General features: G+C 49.3%; 1 protein-coding gene across 1 annotated transcript in view; it reads right to left on the bottom strand.

Annotated features, from left to right (window-relative positions):
• The window catches only part of Mal (mal, T cell differentiation protein), a 25,313-nt gene that overhangs the window by 13,187 nt on the left and 1,382 nt on the right, over positions 1-10,744 (bottom strand). The window contains exon 3 of the mRNA XM_010638200.3: positions 10,655-10,737. Within this exon, the coding sequence (XP_010636502.1) occupies positions 10,655-10,737 (83 nt within the window). The remainder of the gene's footprint in view (positions 1-10,654; positions 10,738-10,744) is intronic.

Here is a 10,744-nt window from a genome sequence, read left to right as displayed (position 1 = left end):
AAAAAGATCAAAACACAATGAGATTTTAAAAAAAGCATCTAAAAGATAATTTCCTAAAAACCAAAAGTTGAAAAAAATGTATGTGCTTCTGCAGAAGGAAGGACAGGGCTGAAGGTGTGAGAAAGCCTTCCTTTTAACAATGCGCCTCAGTTCCACAAGGGGACAGGAATTCTCCAGCACATTCTCTGGATTCATGTGGGGGCACTGTCTTGGGGCTGAAAGGACTCTTCATCCACATCCCCAGCACCACGGCCCCAGGACTTGCGAACAGAGGCCAGTGCCAAGGACTCGCTCAAATTCTCTGCATATTTTCCTTGGGCTCCATTGTACCTCATTGGGTTCTCCACAGCAGAAACTCTGCCAGTCAAATGTGCCAAGATACGAACCAGGCAGGGTCCCATAGGGCCTTGTATGCACACTGGCTAAACATTTCCACAGAACCCACCATCGGACTCCTGACAGCTCTCCTGGTGGCAGATGTTGCCTAGAATCTGCACTTTGAATTCTTGGGAAATAAAGGAAACTGGTCACTGCACCAAATTTTAATCGATTGGCAAAAATCATCTCCCCAGGAAGGAAAAAGAAAGATGGCTTCTCCCGATGAGAAGCAGGGGCGGACACTTCGCAGGTGCTCTACGGGGCCACCAGGAAGGCAGCCCTAACTCTGGTCACCAGCAAGCATCCCTGAACTGCATCAGCCGACGAGCATTCTTCCAGGCTGTCAGGACTTTGTGGAGGTGATCTGAGCAGTGTGGTCACTGTGAGCTCCAGAGAGCCCAGGACACTTTGCACAGTGCCAAGGGTGATTGGCTAAAATAATCAGTCATTCTGTGAACTGGACAGAGTGGGGAGGACATTTTTCTTCCACTTGTGTGTGCACAACGTATACATATATGTGTGTAGGTTGTATATACATGTGTATGTGCGCATAGGCATACTGTGTACACATGCATGCATATGTGTACAGGGTTGCATGTCCACACACACGTGTGTGCTGTGTTCTTGTGTACAGAGGCAGGCTACTGCTAAGGAGGGTAATGGCGCCACAGGCTAACAGCTGACCCCAGGGTGAAGTCAGGGACAACTAACTACACAGAGTGAGGTCAGGGTCCTCAGTATCAAAGCCTTCCCAAAGTCCTTGGGTTCTGCCCTCTAAAAAGGTATTTGGAGTGTGGCTGGGGACTCTTTTCCGGTTCTGAGTGTCCAAGCTGAGAGGGCAGGAAGCACCTGCAGTGGGTCCTCTGGTTCTGTGCAGGTTCCACCACTGCGGGGATGTGGGGGGAACAGGCCCATACCCAGCCCCTCACAAGCTCATCACTAGTGTACCGGATCGGCATGAGGGCCTTGGAAAGTGCCATGGCCAGCCTGAGGCAGCCGCACCCCTGGGGAGGCCTCCCCCACCCTAATAGATGAGACACACATCTCTTTTTCCCTCTTCTTCCAGGCTTGTGGCCTACCAGGCCCCAGCTCTGGTCACCAAGGGCTGACTCGGTGGTGGTAGGGGTACCAGTGAGGTACTTTGCTCAGCACAGGAGCAGAGTCCAGAAATCTGCGTAGAACCTGCTGTGTTAGCCTCAGAGGGAGGGAGGGCTCAGAAGAGTCCCTGTGGGAAGCCATAGGAAGGACAGCTTACTGAGAGTTTGGCCTCTGGGACTACTCTGAGGGTGAACACCAGGAGTGCTTACTCAGTTTGCCTGTCCCAGTGGTGTTCTCCTCTGTACCCTTTTGGCAGCAGGCTCCTTCCTCCAAGGGAGACCTGTCGTGCCATTCTCTCCCAAGGTAAGTATAGAGAGGGTCCCTTTATCTGTTCTGAAGGGAAGAGAGTGTGGACTGGAGAGACCCCTCCCCAGGGCCTGCAATCCTGCCCACCCTGTGGCCCAGGGAAACCTGCCCCGTCTCAGCCCCAGCTCGTAAAAGTTTGTATGGCTGACTTGACAGCCACCACCCTCACCTGCCACAGGATGGTCACTAGTTCCTGAACAGAGCAAAACTCCTCTGGGAGCCACAGATCTAGTTGCTTTCTGACAGGCACGTCCTCATTTGGATGGAAAATTTTGCCTACCACACTTATATCCACTGGTTTGACCCAACAAGATAAAAGGAAACAAGCAGTTTCCATAAAAATTCCGGATGAGCCACCTGTAAAAGTCAAAATCCATAGAAACACTAGACCGGAAAGGATTGGCTTCAGTACAAGAAAAACAAAAGGTGTGGATAGGCGTCACCAAATGGGCTAGTGATGTGGTGAGCCGGCACACAAAGGGGTGTGTTCCTGCACCCAGGGCAGGAGAAACTGCCCACCCTGGGAGGGGGGGGGCTCCTCCTGGGGAACCAGGGATTCTTTCCTGGGAATTGGTGGCCATTGTCAGTTTCACCCCTGGCCGCCCTTGAAGTCAAGGATGGGTCTTGTGATCTGTAAAATGTTGGAGACCAGACCAGGTGGAGACCAGACTTTGGTCCCTTTCCTACCAGTGCTCACTGAGAACAAATGTTACACTGTGCCTCGTTTTGTGCAGGGACGCAGGTATACTTGGAATGCAGCCAGGAGCCAGACCACAAGCGCAGATCTGCAGGGTGTGTTCTGAGCACCAGGAAAGGATGCTGTCAGGTGGCTTTCCAGGTGGAGGTGATGGGTAATCCCAGGCCATTTTCAACAAAGAGCGTTCCTGCATGATCCATGGCAAAGGATGCAAGTGCTCTATGGACACTGTTGGGAAGAATCCTCAGACCCTCTGCTGGGTGGTCCCCTTCCTGCCAGACCCTCAATCAAACTCTGCCTGGCTGGGCACTGTGCAGCTCCAGGACAGGGTGGAGGTTGGGGAAGATGTGGGCACACCTTGTGTCAGAGGCGGCCCCTTGCCATCAGCTGATACGCTGTCACCCATGACAGATCACTTTAGAAAGGTAATTCCTGGCCCACTGGTAATTGGCTCCTACACCTGTGGGCAGATACAGCAAATTGTGTCACACCCAGAATCCACAAAGCTTTCCCCAACCATCTTGTTACCATGTGCCCTCAACAGTTTCATCCAATCCCAAATCTCTGCCTCCCTCACCCTCCTCCTCACATTCCTGGCCCTGAGAATATCACAGTCACAGAAGGGCATCTAGAGCAAATGGTGTGTGCAGTGGGGGTAGGGTGGAGGTATTCAGGGCTCCTTAGAGTCCCTCTCCGGTGACTGCCCTGCCAGGGCAGAGCTGCACCAGTGGATCCCAGAGCAGGTGTTGGAATTGTTAATTAATTAATAATAATCTCACGTAAGAGCTATTGAGCAGTAGCTATGTACGTCGTGTTGTTTAAGAGCATTGTGCATACATTAAGCTCTGTGTAATGACATTTTGTTCAATACTGGGACACAGGTATGTCAGTGGTCCTGTAAGATTATATCACTGGTGACATCATAGCTGTCTGTTTTTGTGTAAGTAGGCACTATGATGTTCCTTCTGTGATGAGATCACCTGATCACACATTTCTCTAAGCTCATCCCTGTGATTAAGCCATACACCACTATATCCATTCCCTTCCTCCCATGGCAAGTCTGGAGGTAGGTGCTACTGTAGCCCCATTTTATTGGTGCAGAATTTGAGGTGTGTTGTCTGTCCATGTTCCCTGAGCTGCTGAGTGCCAACACACTGGCTTCAGAGCCCAGATCAGGGGCCTGGCAGGTGTGGCAGTTACCCAGGTTTTTCCCTCAAATCCCCCACATGATTGTGTTTGGCTTTGGACATGGTCTAGGGGTATCGTCATCAGTGAAAGAGAAGAAGAGCCATGTAGGGGTCTGAAGAAGAAAGGACTGGCAGAAGAGGTGGCTCTTGGAAGCCTAGTCTACCTGCCTCACTCTCCATCGGGACGATGAACCTTGGTAGGCTCTATGCTCCTGGAAAAGTAATAGCAAAATCTGTGTTTATGACCCCAAACCACACAGATCAACTACTGCAAGACAGCCCCTGTCAGCAAACATGGGCCTGCAGTTCCTGTCCCTGGTCTTCCCTCCCCAACTCCACCCTCACAAGTGGGTCAGAATCCTCAGCCTGTCCTCCTCGCCCTGTGGCCTGGAAATGACTCCAGTAGTTTAATGGGATTTCTCCCTCTTTTCTTTATGGTCCCTCCTGGGTGTGTGCTATGACCATTTTTACAGGAATCCCAGGCTCTGGCCTGGAATTCCATTTCAGGCTGCGTCTCCTGAGCCTTCTCCTTGCCACTGCCTATGTATGTGGATCTGTCATTCTTGGTAACAAGGCTTTTCTGTAACTTCCTCTGTATTTTTCTTAGACCCCAGGAACTTGGTGCACTCAAACGATTCCATTTGGGGCTTTTTGTTCAACAAGGGTAGAAACTAGATATGTACAAAGTGTGGCAGAGTTGGGGCCAGTGCATTTATTATCCTTGGAAATAGTTACCCTGCTGGTGCCTGGCCAGGGGCTGACTGGAATCTAAACCCTTCCACCAGAATGTAGAGGGCAGCCTGCAGCCACCACAGTTTAGGGACCACCAGGGACCTGTTCCCTGCTCCGTGCTCCTGGGAACAAAGGAAAACCTGTGTGAAGGCTTTGGTCATGTGACACCATGGTGTTTCTGTTTCAAGGACATGGGTGCCGCCTCTACAAGCCCCAGAAGGGAACACCTGCTGGGTATCCTGCTATGGGTGCCTGTCCCTGGGACTGTGGGTTTGAAGTGCTGTCTCTAGTCTCCAATACTTGGGGTCCAGGAAAAAGCCCCAGACCAGGCATGTGTCAGGGGAGGAACAGAACCACAGCCTCCTGCAGGAACTCTGAATTGATTAAGAGTCAACCTCATTGAGTTAAAAATGGACTGACCCCAGGTGATCAGGTCCCCATCCAGCCCCTTCCTCAAGGAATGTGTCCAGGGCCCAGGGCAAAGCCCAGCCATTCCCAAGGCTGGGTAGAACTGGCCTGGGCCAGCAGTGCTGAGTATTACACCTCATCCAGCTGGTGTGGCCAGTGTAGATGCAAATACTCAGCCTTCATCCCTGGCCAACCTGAGAGCTGAGCTCAGCGAGCAGCAGCATCTGGGGTCCCCTTACCCTCCTGAAAACTCTTGGCAGAGAGGATGCTGAGGTACCCTCCTGGCTTCCCCATCCCTAGGCAGTGGGGAGTGACTTATGAGAAGATTAAAGGCTATCTTAAAGTATAGCTCTGGAAATAGGACAGGGACCAGGAGAGATGGAAGGAGGGAGAGGAAGAGGAGGGGAAGGGGAGATAAAAAAAATTAAGCAGTGTTATGTACATGCACCAACTCCCAAGGATGAGTGCAATCATTATGTACTGCAAACATATGAATAAAAACAAACAAAAACATGTACTGAAGAGAATATAAAATTATGACTCCAAAATGAAGTGTATATGTAGCATGCAAAATATGTATTCATTTAGGTTAAGCAGAGAAATCATAGCAATATTCAAATATTAAATGTCGGCAAATATGTGTCAAAAATTTTTAAATATATTTTTAAAATATCAACATGCCTCAATACATTTTTTTTGTAATTAAAAATAAAAGACAATGTAGCTCTCCTGTGACGGCACACACACCTGAAAATCCCAGGAGTGGTCACATTTATTTTCCAGAGAATAGCTCAGGCACCAACTTCTGATCAAAGCAGACCTCTGGTCCTTGAAAAACCAGAAAAGTCACTTCTCAGAGCCAAGAATAACCCCTCCCTTCAACCCCAGACCTTTGTCTTCCTTTAGAGAGGAGTGGGATGGGAGAAAGCCTGGGCAGCATCGGGCTGTACCCCTTTCTAAATAGCTCCAGAAAAGGGGTCCCCAACACAGAATGCAGAGACAAGGCCAGCAGTCAGTAAAGGACAGTCCAGCCACTGTCCTGTGCTGGTCCCACTCCCCAGGGACTAGAGGGGAGGTTTCTGGCTGGGGCTGCAGGGAAACTTCTTCTGGATCAGAGACGTTGTCCTGGACCAATGGGAATCTCAGGATACCTGGTGCCTTATCTCAGCCTCTCACTGAGAACTGTCCCCAGTATTCTGTCCCTAAATTAAAAGGTCAAGGAGTGGCCTGTCTTACAGGTGACAACTTCCACTGAATCAGTGCTTATCAAATGCCAATTCTTGGATGTGGTAACTAAGAACCTGCAGGGTGTATTTTTTGACAAGGGAGGTGCTGGGGGAAGTCATGAGCTGTCCAGTGGCTCTGACCTGTCCCTTAATTTTCTGGAGGTACAGAGGGACCCAAGCCCTGCCCACGGCTGCCAGTGGCCAGGGATATCTGCTCAGGATTCTCTCTGGTGTAGGAAAAACTTCACCATGGGTGTCTGGATTAGTGCAGAATCACACTCAAATAATAAGAGTCACAGAAGAGTCTCGTTTTAATAATTACAAACTCTAGTTCACTGTAGAAATCAAAAGTGCAAGCCAATTCCAGACTGTCTCCATCCCACTTCCACCCCAAAATATGCAGCCTCCCAGTTGATTCTGTTCCTCTTTATTAGGTTCCTGAGGTACACAGGAGGGAGGGCAGGCACCCTCCTCTGGAATTCCTACCATGCTGTTATCCAAAAAATGTTTTCTCAACTGCCAACCATCCTTTCCCTGCCTGTTCACCTGCTAAGGAGGGATTGGGTTAAGGATCTTGTGTTTCCAGGCACTCAGAGTCCTGGCAGGTCAGAGGTCTCATTAGGAAAACTTGCATCTAGGTGTCTTGTCCCCAAGACAGGAGAAAGCATTCCATGTTGACCTCCTTCCTGGGAATGGTGGACAGAGTGTCACAAAGTCCCTGACTTAGAAAGGAGGAGAGGAGGAAACATTGTATTTCAAGAGAAAAAGTCTCTCATTGGGTGGGAAATATTTTTACAGGGGAAATGGCTAAAAGTAGAGCTCTAGGTTGAGCTTCTGGGGAAGGGGAGAGCACTAGACACTTTACTCCTTGGGTTTACATGGGGTGCACCTGTGAACCCACTGCCTATGGCTCTGCAGGTGCTCAGAAAGGTGAAGTCTCACTGCTGAGCTGCGCCTGCTGTCACAGGAAGAGGACTCTGTGGCTTTCAGGGGTGAGAGCTTCAGGGTAGGGGCGCCCCACCTTGCCACCACCCTTGCCTGCTCTATTGGGCAATTTCCCTGCCATAGGAATGGCGAGTGTGCCACCCTGCTGGCCCTGGCCATCTGCACTTCCAGGCGATTGGAAGGTCAGGCATGGGAAAGTGAATTGTGAGTCACCATCAACTTGATGCTCTACAGAATTAAAAAATAATCAAGGCTTTCACACCCATTGGATGAGCAGAAAATGACAGAGTCTGATGCTACCAAGTATAGCAGGACAATGGGGACTTTCACATGCTGCTGGTCAGAGTTGGCAAGGTTCAGGTTTAGCCTGAAGCTTACTGATGCAGTTTGAGGAACTTCTTTATAAAGTACTACAAAATTAGACAGTCTTATCTGGAGTTTGATTCAAGTTTACCAGCTTCCTGGTAAACCTGTCACTAAGAAATGTGAATCAGAATAACCCTTTGGGACAGATGTGTGTATCCATAACCCAGAAAGCTAAATCTTCTATGGATTTGGGAGAAATTCCCAGCAGCAATGACAAGGATGTTCTTGGCAACAGCTAAACATAACAAATCAGAAATAGCCAAAACCTCCACCAACCAAAGAATGGATAACCAGTATCAACACATCTAAATCTCCACCATCATGCTGTGTGTGGCAAAGGATATGTGCAATGAGATGTAATTTTCAGAAAGTATGAAAGTGTATAAACAACACCCTGTTCATGATCTATGTGTAGTTAAGCCTAAAGCATGTTTGGGGTGGTGAATGTTACTTTCAGCTTAGGGGCTTTCCTGAGGGTGAAAGAAGCACAGAGAGTAAGACAAGGGTGGGTTACCCAGTGGGCTCATTACTTCTTTAATGATAAAAAGTGAACAAGGCAAAATATGAAGCCTTGACAAAGTAGGACAATAATTACATAGGTATCTAATAAAATATATGCACCTGCATGTTGTTATTTGAGTCCCTGCTTTGAAATCTATGGTTATATTCCTGGGCGAGGAACTGCTGTGTCATAGAGCAATTTTTTGAGCAATCACCGAACTGTTTCCCAGTGGTTGAACCATTTTATAGTCCTACTAGCAATGCACAATGCACAATGCTGGATAATACTTATTCTTTCCTTTTTGTTTTAAACTTTTATTGCTAGTTTTGCTCCTGGGCCTATTTTTAACCCAACAGACATAGGTTGTGAGGTGGTATCTTGATGTGGTTTTGACTTCTGTTCCTTGATGACTAATGTAGTTGAGCATTTTTCCTAATTTTTTTTGGCCATTTATATTTCTTCTTTAGAGAAACATCTATTCAAGTCATTTGTCTACTTTTTAATTAGTTTGCTTGCCTTGTTGTTATTGAATTGTAATATTATGTAATGTAAGAAAACCCTCCTCAGGGTGGCTCAGTCTCTTCCAGCCCTTTAATTCTCCAGGCCTTTCACACATCAAAGCCCATACAGCTTCATACATATGAGCCGCATGACAGAAATCTGAAGACCTGGAGGCTGCCCTCTCCTCTTCCCTGCCAGGCACCCTGTGAGCCCTCACTGAATCTCAAGAGGAAGAAAAAGGCTCACAGATGACAAGAGAGACATCCAAAGCCTCTTGGGAAGTGACATGGGGATGTCAGGGCAGAGGAGCATCAATTGAGGTGAAAGAGAAACAATTTTCAAGACAAAAGAGATGTGTTTCTGGTAATGGGAAATGATTTCTTCTAGAAACCCATATGACTGCAGTTCACAAAATCATGGTAGAGAAATAAGTTTCCACTAACACAGTGCAGAGATTTCTCACACCCCCAACTCTGCAAGGATGCGGCTGGGGTAGTCAAGTAGGATCCTTCTGTCCCCCTTGCACTGATTAGCTCTCCCTGCCTGGCTGGGCTGTTCTGCCTGCAGGGCCACTCCTGCCCCACACTGAGCCAAGAGGAGGCAGAAAGCATACTGGGAGGGTGTCCCTTCTGTGAAGCTCACCTACGTCACATGCCATCGCTTGACCTCAGCCCTCTTGAGAGTCTTGAGGGAGGGAGAGAGTTGGGGTTGCACAAAAGCCCACAGTCCAACTACCACACTCCTGTGATTCTTGCTATCACACCCCAAGAAGCTACGAAGACAGGGTAAGTTGCTCATGGGTAAATTTAAGAGATTTTAAGATCTTCCCCTCCTCCTGATCAAATCTCACCATGAAACTTTCACCATTCTCCCACACCAAGACTTTCAGAAATCCAATCTTAGACAAACACATGCTTAGAGATGACACAGAGAAGCACTCCGAGGGGCCACTTGAGGGAAGAATGACCCATTGGTGCTTCTGTTGTGGTCTGGTGCCCTGTGAGGGAACCTGTGTTAAACATTCAGCTGGTGTTGCTCCAGGCTCTGCCAGACAACCTTGAACAGGGAAGGAGTTCAAGGGTCAAGCCCCTCCCCACTTCCTCCCTGGATTTTTCTGTCTGTAAGTGTTGGTAGTAGGCTCTGCAATTTCTTCTAAATGCCACTTCCGTGATTGTGATTATGCCCAGGACTTGGAGTCACTCTGGATACACTCAGATTTAGTTCAACTGAACTCACACCACAAACTAACACTCAAATGTTTGACGCCAAACAATTGTGCCTCCCCCCACTTGCCCCTTCCCCCCAAACCCACAACCTGTTCTCTTTGGTGCCCTCCCCCTCACCCCCCACCCTACACCCTATCAGACAAAAAGTCCAGGTGGAAGTTTGAACCACTGGCTTTCCGAATTTTCCTTCCCATTCAACTCTGAGCACTGCCACTTGTGCCGTGGGTGGGTGCACACAGGCAAAGGTGTCTCTTCGCCCACGGCGAAATCACACTGGCTTCTCAGTCAGCATCAGTGGCCCCCCGGGGAGCCGAGGCTGAAGCCTCCAGACAGTGTGAGTACTTTACCAAGAGCCCATAGAGCGCGAGTCTTCCGCAGGCCCTACATCCCCAGGTGCGGCTGGGTAGCTGCAGGGTTATGGGATCAACCTCGGGCACAGACACCTCTCCTCTGCTCAAGGTCAGCCTAGGCAGGCGGACGTCCCCCACCGGTTCCCTTTGTCCCCTCTCATACCGGGCAGGGCACCGAACAAATGGTGACCCTTATTATTTCCCAGTCAAACCTGTAGCAAATATATTTCACTCGCCAGAAATTTTAAGGCTAGATTAGAATATAATCTGAATTCAACTCCTAATCTCTAAATCTCGGTTAGCAATACTAAGGTTACTTTTGTCCATTCTTTGTTAAAAAACAAAACAAAACAAAAAACAAACCCTCTCCCTTGACAAAGCTGGGCAACTTGGAGAGGACTTTGCCCTCCTCCAACAGGGCGCAGCGCGGGGAGGCGCTTCCTGGGCATCGCAGGGGCGAAGCGAGTAGAGTAGGTGCGCGGCCCCTGACACCAGCGCGGACAGGGGACCCCTCCTTGCCCTTCCTTCTGACCCGGGTGCGAATTGGATTTTTCCACATAAGGGACTGTTTCCCTCATTGTCATTGATGTAGAAAGGCAGGCCGGGAGGAGGGGAGCACTCTCCAGGCTCGGAACCCCGAACCCCGAGTCCACTCCCTGGACCCTCCCTGAAAGCCGCATCCCCGAGGGCGCCCGTGGCGCCGCTCCTCCCCTCCCCTCCACAGGCACTCACAAACTCAAAGATGAAGAGCAAGTCAGGGAAGGTGGTGAAGACCGAGAAGCCACTGGGCAGGGTGCTGCCACCCGAAGCCGCTGCGGGGGG

Source organism: Fukomys damarensis, unplaced genomic scaffold, assembly GCF_012274545.1.
Source record: "Fukomys damarensis isolate Sample0158 unplaced genomic scaffold, DMR_v1.0_HiC HiC_scaffold_9, whole genome shotgun sequence".
NCBI lineage: Eukaryota > Metazoa > Chordata > Mammalia > Rodentia > Bathyergidae > Fukomys > Fukomys damarensis.
Note: the sequence above shows the minus strand (reverse complement) of the source record. Positions and strands in the feature narration are given on the sequence as shown.